This window comes from Pan paniscus, chromosome 2 (assembly GCF_029289425.2).
Source record: "Pan paniscus chromosome 2, NHGRI_mPanPan1-v2.0_pri, whole genome shotgun sequence".
In the NCBI taxonomy this organism is placed as follows: Eukaryota; Metazoa; Chordata; class Mammalia; order Primates; family Hominidae; genus Pan; species Pan paniscus.
In genome coordinates, this window is record NC_085926.1 from 176896532 (window position 1) to 176916100 (window position 19569).

The window sequence follows — 19569 nt, forward strand, 5'->3', positions numbered from 1 at the left end:
GGAGATGATTTAATAAAATGTGCTGATGCCTTAAGTACTTTACAACACACAAATTCAGTGTGATCTATTCACTTCATTCAGAAACATTTTTTGTGTGTGCAGACCGAAGAATTTTTCCCACAACAGTAAGGGTATGTGTCTTGCATCCTGATTAATCAAAGCATAACAGCATCTTACAGCCTATAATCTACTTTTTTAAGTGAGCATTTAAATTCAAAAGTACACTGTATACAGAAAACCAGGCTGTTTAAAGGACCACATCTCAATTATATTGCATATATAAATTGATTATATTTGTAAGACTATTTTACATGTAAAACACCCCCAAAAGATTAATGGGTATATGCTTTTTAATAATGTGTTTATTTCCAGCAGTGTTTATGGTACTAAGGCCAACTTTCTTAAAATTTGAAGGGAAAATAAATATTAAAATCTACCAACAAAATTGAGAACTCACTCCAGTCCCAGGCTAACTCCAGTGATGGGGAGAACGGGCAGTGTGGGCAGCTAGGTTGATTCTACTGCCAACCTAAAAGCTTACAGTACTTGCATGATTTCCAGAAGACCATGGCAGACTGTGTGCAGACTGATGAATGGGGAACCCACAGTCATCGAGAATCGGCATCAAAATAACGTCTCAGTGATGACAATTTACCTTCTTCCCTTGATCTTCAACTCATAACCAAACAATTTTCAGACAAGACTCAGAAACCGTTTTATTAAACTGGAACACAAAATGCGTGTTATAATAATGTCAAGCCTTTATCAGAAATCAGTACATAAGTGAGGATACACAGCCAAAATGAGCCATCAACAAAAGCAGTATAAATTTTAAATAAGTTTCAGATTTCTATACTCAATATGCTAAAGAAAATAAAACCGAAAGAGTAGTTTCAATTTCACAATTCACAGTTGATTGGTTTTAATCCCATGACACGTTTGTCATTCTGCAGCCCCAGAACACAGACTTCCAAAGCAGTGACTGGCACTCCGACCCAACAGCATACACAGATCTTAAGTCCCTGTATGACATTTAGAGAAAATTTTAATAAACAACCCTAATTACACACAGTTTGGGCTGACATTTTTTAGCTATATCCTTTATCAAAGATAGTTCTAGTGAAATAGCAAAAGCAGTTTTAAAAGTTTGCCATGCCATTCAATGAAGGGTTCTAAAGCCTCCCTTGGTTTTACATTTTATTCTCTAATTTAAAACAATAACTGCATTAAAATGCAACCTTAATGGTGAAAGCAAAATCGGTTTTGCTTCTGAATCTAGAGCATATTTCCAAGGAGAAGCAACTTATTGTCCCAGCAGATATATGGAATGCTTTAAAGCAGGATCTGACATACTCCAGTAAGGCATTTCAAAGCAGACACATCATACCCAAACTAAATCATTATGGTCAGTCAAGGATACCACAGGTGAACACCAAGTAACGCAGAGTTAACATGAAATTCTTACAAATGACACGCGATTTACAAAACCCCAGAAAGGTACTCAGGTACCAAAAGAGGGCAAAACAATGACCAGCCACTCCAAAAGAGTTTTGTTACTGTACATGCCATATTTGCAGAGTAGAAATAAACTGCCCTATTTGCGCTTTGCCCTAGGATAATATCACTCATTCTGACATGTGGAGTTACTCTTCCTTAAAAAAATATATCATGTAGAGAATACACAAATAGTAATAAATGATATAGAACATTTATTATTTTCACTAGTGAGGGGGTCACTTAAGCACTTACAAAGACTTATAAATGAATCATGAAGGTCATCAAAATGCAAAAACATCCAATAAATGGTGCATTATTAGTATTCAACAGTGCAGAAGATTTTTAGCAACTGCGTCGGGCTTAATTTGGAACTATGGCCATGAGAATATGTTTAAGTTCAAAGAACTGCCAGATGTCTAAAAATAAAAGTGTAATTAGTAAAAATATGGATTTTCCCTCCAAGGGCCCAAAGGAAGTGTTCAGTTACTTTGGAAGCCATGAATTTTATCAAACACACACAAGAATATGAATCTGGAACATTTCAATTCTGATTCAATTCTACCCATTGAATCTTCATGACCTGGAGAAAGTCACTTAAAATTCTTTAGATTTTATCTAAAGAATCTTATCCACAAAAAGTGGGCATAAAAATAAAGGCATATGTAAAAATAATTTTTTCTAAACATGACTACAGTAGAGCTAAAGATGGTTACTAAGGCTTACAATGTCAACAACTCATTGTACAGTACAATCATTTTTAATTCTGCTAATTATAGCTGGAGGAAGTGTGGATAATTACAATTCTCAAGGAATTCAAATCAAATTCTTTAGAAAAATTAATAGTTTCAACTTACTAAGCTACTTAATCTGCTCTCCTAGAGTTGTTTAAAACAGCTAATTATATAGGGGTTTGGCCCTTTACTCCCCTCTACCTTCTGGTAGAGCAGCTGAAAGTAGTGAAAGGAGAAGTGACAAGAGGGAGAAAAGCAGCAACAGATTGAAATGAGGTATTCGCTGATTTCATAAACCCCAATCAGTAATTTACAGTTTTTTGAAGAAGCTGCATAGTTTGGCAAAAATACATTATCAGAAGTGGGGAAAAGAAAAATTATATTGAAACTTTAAAATTTATGACAAGCACTTAAAAATGACCAATTCTAAAATAAACTTGTGTTTGAAAGGAATTGTCCTCCCTCACCCCAAGCACACACAAGAAGAGAAACTGGAAGACAAAAATCCACAGGAGGAAAAAAAAAAAAAAAGTATGTTAATTGGCTCAGATTATCAACTTCATACACCACTTTCAAAATAGATATTTAAACGAATACTAAACCTTAATTAATGACACCCATGCTAAGAATTTAGGGCAGTGTATTGCCTAAAATTTACTTTGGAATGTTCTTTAAAAAAAAAATCTGATGGATCGATGGATGAAAAGAGGGATAGAGAATATGAACAGATACGTGGCAATACAAGTATAGTCAAATGTTGATGGCAGAATCTAGCAGTGGTTATACTGCAAAGTTTTTTCAACTTTGATATATGTCTGAAAATTTTCTTGAGAAAATGTTGAGGAACATGTTAACATTTCTATAATAAAATCAGTCTAGCAGGGTGTTTCTAAGATTCTAAGTAGTCAGGCAATTTAGAATTTTAAATTAATTAAACTAGGGAAAATTTTGCTTTTAATGGCTTCAAACCTGATTTGTGAAGATGCTTCATTTAATATAGAAATGAACTAACACAATTAATAATTATTGTGCCAGTCTCTTCGCTTTAGCTGCAAATACATAATTTTTCCCCTCTCTACAGAAGACAAGTTTGAAAATGACCACTAGAATAAAGAATTTTTCCAAACATCAGTGTCAAGCTCTTCCAATCAACCACACTGCCATTCACTAAGTACAAACGCAACACAGATCAAGGTGAAAAATGATCTCTGACTTCTGCCAGCTTGGGAAAACTGGATTCATTTTCAGAATGTATGGTTTCTGATCAATAATGACAATAGTTTTACTTGATATCAAATTGAGATTTATTTAAGAAAGGGAAAAAAAAGACGTAGAACAGAATTCACACAGACCTTTGTTATTCCAAGCTCCTATTTATGAATGGTGATTAATAGCAATAATTCTGTCTCTCTTCTCTCTGTGAAATGCTAACACTTGCTAAAGGCACTCAGATTCTGGGCTTAACGGAGACAAGGTCACATGGGACCATAAGCCAGTACGTTTTTTGGTAGCTACCCAGAAAGGAAGTTTACAAATGTTCCTCCCATTCATAACGGGAAGAAAAAGTCAAACAGCTATCAGTAGAAGCGTTTTATGAGAAGCTATTTACACAGCTATTTGTCCATTCAGCCAGAGTGACAGTAACAGCTCACAATGGTAGGGGTTCTCCCCTGCCAAGAAAGCAAAAACAGTAACAAAACACTTTTTATCATATATGAAACTCCTGTACAATGATTTGGCTAGAAGAAAAAAATAGTTGGTAAGGTCAAATTTGTTTTAAAACATCTGTTCAAAAGCCTGCATTAAACTTTTATCTGTCCTGACAAAACATGTCTCAATTTCTTTCTAAAGCAGCTCTATTGTCCTAGCATATGCCTCACCAAGTTCTTTAAAGGGCATTTCCAACCTTAGTTCTGACAATGAAGACACAAAGTAGGTTAGGTTCCAAAACCACCCTTCCTAGCCCTCCCTGTAGAAAATACCATGTTGCACAGTTACATGTGTCCCCTGACACAAACGACCCTCATTTTACGTAGGTCACTGGACATCAAACTGTTGTTGCTTGCTGTCCCAGCCAATTCAGGAGTGAAGGAAGATGTAACCAGACATACATATCTCCCTTTCTCCCTGTTCAAACTGTAGATAGGTAGCTATAAGCAAGCATATAGTTCTGTAGAAAAGCTTTCTAAAATGAGGTGGAAGATCTCATGCTTCTTGTTAGCTTTTTAAGTCAGGGGAATGTAAGGATGATGTCAAATAGCCACGATTCTTCTTTTAAACTCAGGGCTTCAAAAATCCTACCTGGTTTTCTAAGTTTACCAACTAATTAAAAGGTCAGTGAAGAAGAGTTGGAGGAGGAACTTTTTCCAAATAAATGGTATAAAAAAATTATTCACCTTGCAGAATTTAGTGCAATAAGAGACAGGCAGACAAACATAAACAACATGCACATATTTACAAGTTGCAGGACATGATGCACAACGTGAAGACCAACAAAGTATTTTCAAAGCATCTTCAGTGCACTCAAAAGGATTACAGGACACACTCAGTTTAGTAACTGAACGTTTTTTACAAAACCACTTCAAAGGTATATGCAATCCAATCTTTTAGTTGAAACACGAATTTTCTTTCTTTACAACTTCTTACCCTCAATACCTAAGAAGAATTCTAATTGTCATCTTCTAACGTTGATTTTTTATGACAACTTACACAAAGATATTATTCACAGAGAAAAGAGACTGATGCTATGAGTTCCTATGGATGATTACCGAAATCTAAGTTTTTTTTTTTCTAATTTTTGTTGTTGTTGTGGTTTAGGCCTCTGTCCATCCTTGAAGACAGCATAGAAAAGGACACTAACATAATTCCTGGGGATCACAAGGTGCAAATCCTAAAGTATGTTACAGAGACAGACTGAGCTTCACAAAATGAAACCAACGAAGATCACATATCACTGACTCAGAAGAAACAACAGTCTGCTTAAACAGAGAAAAAACACTGTTTATGGAATATATGAATATGAGAAATTGTACCATGCAGAGATGTATCTATTTAGGCATTTCCTGCCTGATAACCTCTGTCACCCTTTGTTTTCACCTATGGAACAGAGAAGAATACTGCAAGGTAACAAGCTCAAAACATAACCTACTGTCATAGAGATTTGTGATTTTTTTTCAGATGTGCATGTAACTTTTACAAGTGATCATGGAAGTTATTTATCAACTTCCCAGAGTTTGGAATTTAAGGAGCAAACTGAGTTATTGTAGGCAATACGGTACTAAAGTGTCCTATAAAACAAACACATAGCTCTTTTTTAGTGCAAAGAAATATAGCAAGTAAGAAATAACACTATAAATCTAACTTCTTTCTTTAAAAGAAAATGTGCTTATGCATTCATAACATCCATTAAGGGCACTGGGAAACTGGAAACCTGAATACACAAGGCCTGAAAAAACATCAAGCCCTTAAGTCGGCTGCTTTTTCTATGTATATAATGAAATTGTTAAGTGGAGAGAGCAAGGGGAACCCTTCTTATAAAACTATTTCCAATGGAAAACAAAGTGGATGAATGACATTTTTACAAAATATAAATTCATGTTCGTATCTTCTACTGTTATTTGAAATAAGGGTTGAAATACCTCTCTATGACAACATATATGCACGTGTGTGTGTGTGGGTATGCATACACACACATCTACCTATGGAGGAAAAAAACTAGATTTTTAGGTAATCATAGAACCAAGCGGCCAGCACTATAATGTTAAAATTAACCAAAAAATTATATTTAGCAGCAAAATGAATAACCTACTGGCCAATAAGAACAGCCCTAAATTGCTCAAAACTAAGCAACTCTACTTTATAGATTACTGAAAAAAAATAATAATAATAATAAAAGGGTTATTATACTAAGAGTCACAGGTCTAGATAGAATCCTAACAGAATAGTATTTGATTCTTCTGTTTCTGGGAGAAGAAAACTTACAAAATAATTCTACTTCTCAAAGAACCACCACTTCAACAGAAGACAGTAACTGGATACTATACAAGGGTTAATCACACAAAACTCGTTTTTAAACATGGGTCTGAGTTGTTTAAAAATTGTCCCAAAGTATTACAGAAAAAGAATGATTGTAATTTGCCTTCCCCCATCTATTTGCCTACAGAATTCTCAAGAAAAAATAGAAGTTTTACCTCTAATTAGTAATACAAGCAATCAAATGTGAACTGACCATTGTGCAAACATACTGCTTAAAATATAAACTTCCTGATCAAGTGGGCTTTCAAAAGAAATACGGATGACCACTGGTCTTACCCATATAAAATATAGTAAATAGATAAAATGTAGTTAATGAATATTCACAGAGCACTCCATTAGTTAATCTAGATATATATTATAGCTTTTTTTTTTGGAGACGGAGTCTTGCTCTGTTGCCCAGACTGGAGTGCAGTGGCACGATTCTTGGCTGACTGCAACCTCCACCTCCTGGTTCATACAACTTCTTATTTTAAACGCAAAAAAACAAAAATAATAATACTGATATAATTATCAGATGCCAAAATGATCTATCATATACTTGTTAGTATCTTCAAGAAAGCCGAATTACAAAGAATAAAACCATAGTTCATGTATATTTCTACTGGGAACGAAGATAGTGAAACTTTATTTGCTTTTTAAAAAATTCCTCTCTGTGTATAAAACAGCAGGTGGTGATATTTTTCAGGATGGCCACCAGACTGGCAAGACAGAGGAAAATGTAAGTAAACCGTACGAATCAGATTATCAAAAAAGTCTGGCAAAACAAAATATCAAGCAATCTGAACTTATGGTTTAGATCATGATATAAGCGCATGTTACTATCAATGAAGTAACTCTAAATTGGAAAATCAAACACACCTTTGTTTCCTAAAATCTGCTGGAAAATATATATTTTTTTTTTCTTTTTTTTTTTGAGACGGAGTCTCGCTCTGTCACCCAGGCTGGAGTGCAGTGGCGCGATCTCGGCTCACTGCAAGCTCCGCCTCCCGGGTTCACGCCATTCTCCTGCCTCAGCCTCCAGAGTAGCTGGGACTACAGGCGCCCGCTACCACGCCCGGCTAATTTTTTGTATTTTTAGTAGAGACGGGGTTTCACTGTGTTAGCCAGGATGTTCTCGATCTCCTGACCTCGTGATCCGCCTGCCTCGGCCTCCCAAAGTGCTGGGATTACAGGCGTGAGCCACCGCGCCCGGCCCTATTTTTAAAAATCATATCCATCTTAAACTCATTGAATATTCAAATATGAGGCTTGGAAAACCCACAGCACAGCTGGGGCACGAAAATGGGCTTGTTAGACAAGCTGATTCAACTAAGGGGGAAAAAAGAGGAGGGAAGAAGGCGGCAATTACATGTGTGAAATCCACAACTGGAAATCAAGTTTAGCTGTTTGGAAGTATACAAGCTCATTGGGAGTATTTGAATTCAAGAAAACTTGCATTTCAATGATGGGGAGACACGATACAGAAAAAAAAAATGTCCCGGGAAAGACCCTAACAGTTTCTAATAATGTATCCTACTGACAATGCATTGAGGTGGCGGTTCTGGTTAAGCCCTGGGAAACTGAAATCTCTGCTGACCTATTTTTACTTTGATCTAAAAAGAATTCAATACAATTCTTTAACAGTACATAAAACTACAATTGCAAAAGAAAATGGCAGAAAAAAAATGTCCCAGGAAAGACCTCAACAGTTTCTAATAATGTATTCTACTGACAATGCATTGAGGTGGCGGTTCTGGTTAAGCCCTGGGAAACTGAAATCTCTGCCAACCTATTTTTACTGTGATCTAAAAAGAATTCAATACAATTCTTTAACAGTACATAAAACTAAAATTGCAAAATAAAATGAAACTTTTAAATAGTCAAAGTTCTAAGCAGTCAGGCTACTAGTTGACCAGAACTTGAGCAAGATAAAAAGTTATTTCTGATGGGGTAGGTAGGTCACATGCTATGAGCGGCTCAACACAATTGACCCTGCAAAAGCGTTATGACCTAAGAAGCACGTTCTTCACACCCACCTCCCCCCGCCCCGCCCCTGGGCCCCCAGGTTTTGACATCTCATGGTACCACTGTAGGTTACATGTATTAACATTAAGCAGAGGAATGTACTCATATCAAAAAGACCACAAAGCAGGGCAAGTTGACAAAAGGCAAACAACAGGCAGGACAAGCTGCTCTATCTTAATATGATAATCACTATACATATCCCAGATTCTCCATCTCATTCCTGTACCGCTGTTCAGACACCTTGCTCTTATGTTGCTTGCTCTCTAAATGCTGCCGGAATTCCATCTCTTCGCCAGCTCCAACATTACACATTGAGCAGTAAAACTGGCCACTTGGAGTAACACACATGGCCAGATCACGTGGAATTCTCTGCCGAGAGCGGGGATTGAAGTAAGGACCTGCTAAAGCAAGAGATAAAAATAATATATTCAAAATATTCATTAAGTGAATGACAACCTGACCAATTATCACTGTAATTTGTAATTCTAAGTTCAAATTATAAAATTCACAGATTCTTAGCTTTAAGTGAATGTGAAGTTAATGGATTTTTAAAATTACAATTTTACACAGGTTCGATCTAAAAAGATAAAATGATTCCTCCAACTATTGTCAGAAAAATTGCTGTAGAGCCAAACCCAAATTCCAAATGGCTGTGTCTCTAAAAAAGTGAATACACTTTTAAAAATACTTTAATTTCCAAGCATTATATCAGAAGTCTTATGCTTATGCTAACCCTTTAATCCAAAAATTCTACTTGTAAGAATTATCCTAAGAAAATATTAAGAATTTTCACACTGAGATTTAATAGCAATATGTTTATCTCAGCAGTGATTATAAAAGCAAAAATTTAGGATTAAAGAAAATATGGTAATGAATGCAATGGAAAACTGTGCCGTTGCTAAATATAATAATGCTATAGAAAACTCTTATGCTATTAAGTAAACTATGAATATCCCAAACGAGGATCCCATTTCTATTTTAAAGAAGTCATACATATGAAGAGACTAGAATGAAATCTGCAAAAGTGTTGGTGACATTACTGATCATTTCATTTTCTTCTTTTTACATTACTGACCTCATAAGCTGGACCCTTAGTTCGTTAACTTTATGCTTTTCACTTCCACTATAATAATATATAGGTAATACTTTTCTCAAAATACTGCTTTCACTGCATCCTACAAGTGTTAATATATTTTCATTACTGTTTCGTTGTAAGAATTTTTAATTTCCAGTATAATTGTTTCTTTGAACCATGAGTTATTTGGAAGTGTTTTTAAATTCCCAAACAAATGGAAATTTTGTTTGCTTTTCTATTTTTGTTGTTGACATCTCATTTCATTGTACTCTGGTCAGAGAACATAATCTATCCTAAAATTTATTTTTCTGACATTAATACAGCTATCCCAGCTTCTTTCATTTCAGATGGATTTCTTTCATCCAATTTAACATTTTTTGGACTTTGGTAATTTTACATTTATTATAATTACTAATATATGTTTAAACTTTTATTAATCATAATGAATTGTGCTTTTTTTTTGCTTTTTTTTTTTTGAGAGAGTCTTGCTCTGTCACCCAGACTGGAATGCAGTGGTGTAATCTCAGCTCACTGTAGCCTCCACCTCCCAGATTCAAGCGATTCTCCTGCCTCAGCCTCCCAAGTAGCTGGGATTACAGGCGTATGCCACCATGCCCAGCTAATTTTGTATTTTCAGTAGACACGGGGTTTCACCATGTTGGCCAGGCTGGTCTCGAACTCCTGACCTCAGGTGATCCACCTACCTCAGCCTCCCAAAGTGCTGGGATTACAGGCACGAGCCACAGGCGCCTGGCCTGAATTGTGCTTTCTATATGTCCTTTTTTTAGTAGGCTTCTCTGGCTTTTCAGTTAGCTCTGTTTTCTATTTGTTTCACTGTTCAAGTAAATGACCTCTGCTGGCATGTGCATGAATCAGAGGCTGAAGTAGAGGGGAGGGTGAGGGACTACTCAGCCCACTCTCCCTACTGAAGACAATCAGAAAATGCAGAATTTATTCCTATAAATCAGTGTTTGTGAACTAAATGTGTATATCAGAAGCATCAAGCAAGCATTTTCAAAACACACATATGTCTGGGTCCTACTCCAAATTTATTCATTGAAAATCTCTAAGTCATGGTTCAGGCATTTTGTAAAAGCTCCTGGGGTAATTCTGTTTCACTAGCCTGGTTAAAAAACACTGCTTTAGAATCTTTTCTTTAACATGGTACAACTTTAAACCAAGTAGCCCATTTTTATCATGTCTTTTACATTTCTCAGCTGGAAATATAAACAAACATAAGGGGACAAAGATAAGAGATCCTAAAACACAGACTATAGTGTAAAACCAAAATAAATAATATATTATTTACAATAATAAAGTAAATAAATGAGACCTGAAACACACACCAGCCTGAAAGGCTGCCACTAGACTAATTCAATAAAACACTGACTAACTCCAAATTCTCAGGGCTAACTATTATCATTAAAAGAAATAAAAACAAAGGAGACTAGGTACAGAATGTACCCAAGGTATGTGGAAACAGACAAGATACCTGAATTATTCTGTACTGTATACATATTTCTCCTGTTAGGCATCATCTTAAACTCATTCCCTTCTTTCCTGGCCCGCCGTTGACCCAGCTCTGAGGATTCCCTGGAGAAAAGAAGTTTAAAAAAGAGTGAGTCTTCTAAACAAGAATCCCTTTCTACTCTTTTTCTTTAAAGACAGTCAATCTCACATAACACTTTGGCCTCAGAGAAAATGGCAATACCTACGAGAATGAGTTACTCTGAGCTTCCGCCAGCCGCAGCCTCTTGGCATGATTCTTCCCTTGATAGTGAGCCTGAGCCACAGCTGGGGAACTGAAGGAGGCATCACAGAGCTTACAGTAATCATTCTCCGTGGCCAGGATCACTCGGCCTCCTGGCTTAAAGGAGCCCATCTGACATCAAAGACACAAGAAGAAACAAGGTTAAAAAAATACAGAGTTTCCTCCTTCTCCTCAAAGGTCTTTCTAAGAGCTGAAAAACAACCAAAGGATATGGCATGACCACAAGCATTAAGCTTCATCAAGAAAATAATTCATTCCAGGAAAACAAAAAGGCTGGGAGATACTTAATCATGGTTTTGCATTATAATCACTTAGGTACCAAATTAGTGAATGGCTAGTTGCTGTCGCCACTGAAGACATTTTTTAAGAGTTTAAAAACCTTAGATTTAGGACAGTAAGTCATGGGTAAAATAGGTAAGGCCTCAAATCACATTACGGGAAACAGTAAAGTCTGCAGAATCCATCGATAAGCATTTAGTGACTGTTAACTCTTTATTAGGGTTGCTGTCTAGTCCAGAAGGGATACATAGTCATATATTTTTTTAAAAAGAGCCCCTGTCCACAAAGAGTCTACAAACTAGCTACAGATATAATCCGGAAAAAAATAAAAATAAGTAGCAAATCCAGACAACTGTATTCAGGTTGTGGAATAACATGTTAAAGAGAGCCTAACAGATTAACCAGAGGATAGTAGGCACTCAGTAAATATTAGGTTAACAAAAAAAAAATGACACACTAGGTTTTGGCCAGAAGAGAATAATATAGTACATGATAAAGATTCTGGAAACCACATATATCAGGAACAGTTGCAGAAAATAGCATCATTTCACTTGGAAGGGAAGTTTTTTCTGGGGTATGCTCTGAAGAAAGGCTTAGGCTGCCTGCCCGGGAGGGTGGAGCCCACTGAAAACAGCCCCCACTGGGGGTAGCTATTCAATTCTAGAGCAGCCTTCAGAAACCAGTGACAGGAAAACTACGCAGCTTGAAGATCTCTCTGGGTATCTTCTTGTTCTCTGATTTGGTTTTTTATATATCTCATTTTCCCCACAAATCCATGAGAAGGAAGAACAGCCAGAATTGCTACCCACACTTTTAAATACTAAAAACTAACACTCAGAAAAGTAAAATGATACAAGCTGGTTAAAAGCAAAGGTCTAAGATCAAAAGAAATTCTTGGGCTGGGCACGGTGGCTCATGCCTGTAGTCCCAGCACTTTGGGAGGCCGAGGCAGGTGGATCACCTGAGGTCAGGAGTTCGAGACCAGCCTGGCCAACATGACAAAACCCTGTCTCTACTAAAATAACAAAAATTAGCTGGGCATGGTGGCAGCCACCTGTAATCCCAGCTACTCAGGAGGCTGAGGCAAGAGAATTGCTTGAAACCCAGGAGGCGGAGGTTGCAGTGAGCCCAGCACACCATTGCACTCCAGCCTGGGCAACAAGAGCAAAACTCCATCTCAAAAAAAAAAAAAAAAGAAAGAAATTCTTGCTCCACCACTTTACAAAACCTGTAACACCATGGAAAGTTACTTAGCTCATCTAAGCTTCTAATAAACTTCAGTGAGGCTGAAACTGCTGACCTGTGGACACCAATTTGAGTAATATGGCCAATACCTCTAAGTCGCTGCAAGCATTAAATGACGTCAGGGCCTGGGACTAAAATGAAGCAAGTGAGACACTTGCCTTGGGCTCAGAATTTAATGGAGCATCAAAAAAAACTCAGCAATCAAGATTAATAATACTTTCATGGAATTTTTTAAATTACATTTTCTTTTTATTTTTTTGAGATAGTCTTGCTCTGTCGCCCAGACTGGAATGCAGTGGCACAATCTTGGCTCACTGCAACCTCCACCTCCCGGGTTCAAGTGATTCTTGTGCCTCACCCTCCCAAGTACCTGAAACTACAGGCACACACCACCACACCCAGCTTAAAAAATTAAATTTAATGCAAAAAATTAAGGATGAATAAAATACCAAAATTTTACATTCAGAATCAGTAACAACACTGCCACACCAAGTCATACTGCAGCCTGGGGCAAAAGGAAAATCAGTAATACTTATTTTAAGTTTTTAATGTTTTGTTCACCACTATTTTAAATCAATTTTATATTTCTAAAATATTGTATTAAATATCTATCTTTATTACTGAGTTTTTTGGCTCCTTCTTAAATTTTATGCCCAAGTTTAGTGCATCCATCACCTCACCGTAGTCCCAGCCCTGACTGAAACAACGTATGAAACATGCTCAGCACAGTGCCTGGCACAATATGTACTCTATTATAACTATTATTACTTATGACCACTGTATTGTTTTTATGGACATATAACACTTCAAAGACAGATTAAGAGTAGACTCCATGTTTCAGAGGCTACTAAGGTACAGGAATATCTTGCCTAAAGCACCTGTTCTATCTTCCAAAGAGCAAAAGAACTTGGTTTTCAAGTCTGTTTCATGATAGCAAGGTCCAAAACATGTTTACACAGGCTCTCTGAATAGAGGTAAGTAATAAGCAATCTCAAACACCTAATTTTGCAACTGGAAGACAAAATCTGAAATAAATGGGATGAACTGCAATAAAGGAACACGTTTGAAAATCTCTCTTTTCATTTTGGGGTTAGCCTAGACATTCAGGATCATTTAGCCCAGAATTTCTTTTTTTTTTTTTTTGAGACAGAGTCTCACACTGTTGCCCAGGCTGGAGTGCAGTGGTGCAATCTCGGCTCACCGCAAGCTCCGCCTCCCAGGTTCGCACCTTTCTCCTGCCTCAGCCTCCCGAGTAGCTGGGACTACAGGTGCCCGCCACCACGCCTGGCTAATTTTCTGTATTTTTAATTGGGACAGGGTTCCACCGTGTTAGCCATGATGGTCTCGATCTCTTGACCTCGTGATTCGCCCGTCTCAGCCTCCCAAAGTGCTGGGATTACAGGCGTGAGTGACCGCACCCAGCCTATTTAGCCCAGAATTTTAAGAAATGTATAAAGACTCACGTAACAATAGCCTGCATTAAATCCAGCACTGTAGTTCAAGGAGTTAAAAGTACCAAGCAGCATCTTTCAGGATTATTTTCCCAACTGTACCCTAATGGACACATGGACGACAAATGTCATCTATAACCATTTGTGCATACTACAGCTTCCACCCTAATGCTGCTTCACCCTGACACACATGTCTCACCTGCGGAGGGACTGGAACAACTGGAGTAGCTGCAGGCTCGACCACATTGCTCATTCTAGCAGGAGGAGGACAGCTATTTGCTGCATAGTAATTTCGGAGTTTCTTACCATGATTTTTACCCTAGAAATAAAAATAAAATGAGTACAGCAGTCCCCCCTTATCTGCAGTTTCAGCAATTTCAGTTAGCTATGGTCAACTGTGGTCCAAAAATATTAAGATATTTTGAGAGAGAGACCACATTCACATAATTTCCATGACAGTATATTTTTATAATTGTTCTTTTTTCTAATTAATTATTGTTGTTATTCTCTTACTAGCCCAATTTATAAATTAAACTTTCTCATGGGTTATGTATGTACAGGAAAAAAAAACGCATATAGAAGAGTTCAGAAATATCACGGTTTTAGGCTTCTACTAGGGGTCTTGATATCTCCTACGGATAAAAAAAAAAAAAACGAAAACTGTAATCACCATGAGAAAGTGTGTCAAACTGAGTTAATCAATGTATTTACTTAATCACTTAAAAAAAAAAAGAAAAAACAATACTAACTACATTTTATTCCTTCATACATACACAACCCTGGGGGTAAACAGACTACTATAGTGCTAGATTTGATTGCTAGATCTTGAAGTAAAAGAGCCTACTCTTTGGCTCTAACAGAACAATTAAATTTATCTGGGAAAGACAAGAGAACACAGCCAAAGGAAATTAATTTCCTGTATGTTTCTTAAAAAGTACCACATTGGCTGGGTGTGGTGGCCCATGCCTGTATCTCAGCACTTTGGGAGGCCAAGGAGGGTGGATCACCTGAGGTCAGGAGTTCGAGACCAGCCTGACCAACATGGTGAAACCCCATCTCTACTAAAAATACAAAAATTAGCTGAGCATGGTGGCACATGCCTGTAATCCCAGCTACTCGGGAGGCTGAGGCAGGAGAACCACTTTAACCTGGGAGGTGGAGGTTGCAGTGAGCGGAAATCACACCACTGCACTCCAGCTGGGTGACAAAGTTAGACTCTGTCTCAAAAAAAAAAAAAAAACCTCTCCCTCTCCCTCTCCCTCCCCCTCCCCACGGCCTCCCTCTGATGCCGATCCGAGGCTGGACTGTGCTGCCGCCATCTCGGCTCACTGCAAACTCCCTGCCTGATTCTCCTGCCTCAGCCTGCCGAGTGCCTGTGATTGCAGGTGTGCGCCGCCACGCCTGACTGGTTTTCGTATTTTTTGGTGGAGACGGGGTTTCGCCGTGTTGACCAGGCTGGTCTCCGGCTCCTGACCGCGAGTGATCTGCCAGCCTCGGCCTCCCGAGGTGCCGGGATTGCAGACGGAGTCTCGCTCACTCAGTGCTCAATGTTGCCCAGGCTGGACTGCAGTGGCGTGATCTCGGCTTGCTACAACCTCCACCTCCCAGCCGCCTGCCTTCGCCTCCCAAAGTGCCAACAGTGCTGCCTCTGCCCGGCCGCCACCCCGTCTAGGAAGTGAGGAGCATCTCTGCCTGGCCGCCCATCGTCTGGGATGTGAGGAGCCCCTCTGCCCAGCCGCCCAGTCTGGGAAGTGAGGAGCGCCTCTTCCCGGCCGTCATCCTGTCTGGGAAGTGAGGAGCATCTCTGCCCGGCTGCCCATCATCTGGGATGTGGGGAGCACCTCTGCCCCGCCGCCCCGTCTGAGATGTGAAGAGCACCTCTGCCCGGCCGCGACCCCGTCTGGGAACTGAGGAGTGTGTCTGCCCCGCCGCCACCCCGTCTGGGAGGTGAGGAGCATCTCTGACCGGACACCCCATCTGAGAAGTGAGGAGCCCCTCTGCCCCACAGCCGCCCTGTCTGGGAAGTGAGGAGCCCCTCCACCTGGCAGCCGCCCTGTCTGGGAAGTGAGGAGCGTCTCCGCCCAGCAGCCACCCCGTCCAGGAGGTGGGGGGCAGCCCCCGCCTGGCCGCCACACCGTCTGGGAGGTGGGAGGGCGCCTCTGCCCGGCCGCCCCATCTGGGAAGTGAGGAGCCCCTCTGCCCGGCCGCCACCCCGTCTGGGAGGTGTACCCAACAGCTCATTGAGAACGGGCCATGGTGACAATGGCGGTTTTGTCGAATAGAAAAGGGGGAAGCGTGGGGAAAGGAAAGAGAGATCAGATTGTTACTGTGTCTATGTAGAAAGAAGTAGACATAGGAGACTCCATTTTGTTCTGTACTAAGAAAAATTCTTCTGCCTTGGGCTGCTGTTAATCTATAACCTTACCCCCAACCCCGTGCTCTCTGAAACGTGCTGTGTCCACTAAGGGTTAAATGGATTAAGGGCAGTGCAAGATGTGCTTTGTTAAACAGATGCTTGAAGGCAGCATACTCGTTAAGAGTCATCACCACTCCCTAATCTCAAGTACCCAGAGACACAAACACTGCGGAAGGCGGAAGGCGGCGGGGCCCTCTGCCTAGGAAACCAGAGACCTTTGTTCACATGTTTATCTGCTGACCTTCCCTCCACTATTGTCCTATGACCCTGCCAAATCCCCCTCTCCGAGAAACACCCAAGAATGATCAATAAATACTAAAAAAAGTAAAAAAAAAAAAAAGGAAAGAAAGAAAAGAAAAGAATATGGGATTTTAGAAAAAAAAAAAAAAAGAAGTATCACATTTTCCAGTGACTTATGTCCTCACCCAACTTCTTGCCATTTATATGCCACAGATAAATATGAATTTCATGACACTCTGATCTAATGTACTTTATAAGTTAGTAATGAAATGGATAATCCAATTATTCTTTTAAAATTGCCCTTACAGAGTATCTTTTTACTTACAAAGGATGTTCATTGCATTTATTCATTTGCTGCTCACAAAAATCTTGTAAGAGGAATTTGTTAATATTGTCCATTTATGACAGCCAAGGAACTGCGATCCAGAGACTGTAAGGAGCTTGCCCCCAGCTCCCTTCTCAAGGGCTAAATAGCACAGCCAAAGCCTGAGACAGGCCTTCCAAATCAAAGAATGGCCCTTTTCCACTACAGCATGATGGCTTCAAGATGCACTAAGAACCTCTACTAACATGAACTTGCCTTTCTCATCACGTTTTATTAGTCACATGATTATATTCCTTGAACTCACACAAACTAGTGGCAAGGGTCAATAGTACAAAAGCATTCTAAATAAGGGTAAAACAGTATATTATTCTTTAAACTGCATTGTAAAACTCAAACCTGCAGGCAAACATTTATTCACCATCTATTTATATGCTAAGCCCTAGAAATAAACTAAGGACTAGCACATAGAGGAGGAGACAGATACATAAGCAGCTAAATAGAGTAATGAACTAAGATCCATCTTCTCCTCACTTCAATACCCTAAAGGTGCTTTTACCATGGTCACAGTGAACTCCAGAGTCAAATCCAGTGGTCACATATGTGCCTTCATCTTACTGGAACTCAAAGTAGCATGACACAGTTCATTTCCTTCTTGAAACATTCCTCCTACTATCATCTATACTCCTTCTTCCCTCCCCACCTCTCCTCCTCTATCAGACCTCTAAACTCTACAATGTCCAAGGACGCACCCTTAGCCCTCTTTTATTCTCTGACTCTAGGTTATTCTACCCAGACCTATAGCTTTCAAATACCATGAGTAAGTTGGTGACTCCCCAAATCATCAATTTCCATCTTTGACCTTCAGAACCACATATCCAGCTTCCTCCTGGTCATCCATACTTTCACGTCTTAAGAGGCATATCCAACTTAAAACAACTTTTGATTCCTCCTCCATAGAACTTTCTCATCACCACCATCACCACCACCACTAGTCATCCACAGTAGGTAAATGGCACCACCATCCACAAAATTACCCAAGAAAAGCCAAGGGGTCCTTTTCCTGATTCCATCCTTCCCTAAGCCCAACACATTCAACCCATCAGCAAGTCTTGTCATTCAAAATACATCCCACATCACTCCACTTCTCTCCATGGATACTACAAATACCACAGTAATCGAAGGTACCAACATTTTTCATTTGCAGTAGGTAACAGTGGTCATTTGCAGTAGGTAACAGTGGTCATTTGCAGTACGTAACAACTCCTAATTGGTCTCTGCTGTTAATCTTGTCCTCCTAGAATTCTCCTCATTATAAACCCAAGTAATAATTCTTGACATGAATCAGTTCCATGTCACTCCCTCACATAAAACTCTTCCAATGGCTTTCTGCTATACTTAAAATTGACAAATCTTACCTATAAGGCCCTACACGATCTGGCCCCATCTAACTGACAAATCTCACCTATAAGGCCCTACATGTTCTGGCCCCATCTAATTGACAAATCTTACCTATAAGGCCCTACATGATCTGGCCCCGTCCATCTCTTGGGTCTTATGTCAGACAGCACTCCTTCCTTTCCCCTGCTCATTATGCTCCTGGCTCACTAGGCTGCATGTGCTCCTTAAACATGCCAAGCTCAGGCTAGCTCCAAGGCCTTTGTACTTAACTGTTCCTTTTGCCTAGAATGTACCTCTTGCAGATCTCTGTATGGATTGCTCCTTCTAATCTTTCAAGTCTCAACTCAAACTGGACCTCACTCACTCTCAAGTGTCACAACCACTCCCCCTCTCCCCACCACACACACTCCATCATATTACCACACTGTCCAGTTTTATTTTATCTTAGTATCACTAATCACTATCTAAAATAATATGGTTTGTTGACTTGTTTTTTTTCTCTTTCCTCCGCTCTGTAATGTAGACTTCTTGAAAATGAGGACCTCATCTGTCTTGTTTACTGTTCTAATCCCAATGCCTAGAATAGTTTCCAGAATATAGCAAGCAAGCAATAAATAACTGTTGGATAAATGAACCAAGTATTATAATGAAGATAATAAACTGCTAGGAGAACACAGAGAAGGAATTTCTTACTCCTGCCTGAATGTATCACGGAAGACTTCCCTGAAAAAGGGGCAACTGACTCATCTTTTTAAATGAGCAAATGTTTACAGGGGAGGTAAGCAATACGGGAAAAGAAAACTGTGCACCAAGAAAATAGCATGAGCAAAAGCCCAGCCTTCTGTGTTGAGGGGCTACAAGGAGAGATAACGGTCTTCTAGATCCTTTGGAGGAGAGGCAAAAATTGAAATACACAGGGGGCTCATTCTTAATGCCTTTGCCCATGATAAAGAACTTGGACTTCAGAGGCAGCAGGGAGCCTCTGAGGAACTTTAAGCAAAGCAGTGCATGACTTGATTGTATTTGATAAAGATGAGCATCAGGGTAGCAGACCAAAGCTGGAAGCTGGGAAGATACACAGAGGAGAGTCAAGGACAAAATC

The 19569-nt window shown here is 39.3% G+C and overlaps 1 protein-coding gene across 4 annotated transcripts in view; it reads right to left on the minus strand.

Moving 5' to 3' along the window:
• Positions 1 to 690: 690 nt before the first annotated feature.
• The window catches only part of ZMAT3 (zinc finger matrin-type 3), a 53882-nt gene continuing 35003 nt past the window's right edge, over positions 691 to 19569 (minus strand). Inside the window, exons 3-6 of one of the 4 annotated variants that reach the window (XM_055110702.3) lie at positions 14288 to 14407; positions 11058 to 11224; positions 10835 to 10935; positions 691 to 8668 (exon numbers count right to left, since the gene is read on the minus strand). In XM_055110702.3, the coding sequence (XP_054966677.1) occupies positions 8457 to 8668; positions 10835 to 10935; positions 11058 to 11224; positions 14288 to 14407 (600 nt within the window). In that variant the 3' untranslated portion in view covers positions 691 to 8456. The remainder of the gene's footprint in view (positions 8669 to 10834; positions 10936 to 11057; positions 11225 to 14287; positions 14408 to 19569) is intronic. The other 3 variants (XM_055110703.3, XM_063602609.1, XM_063602608.1) reach the window with 3 other exon arrangements.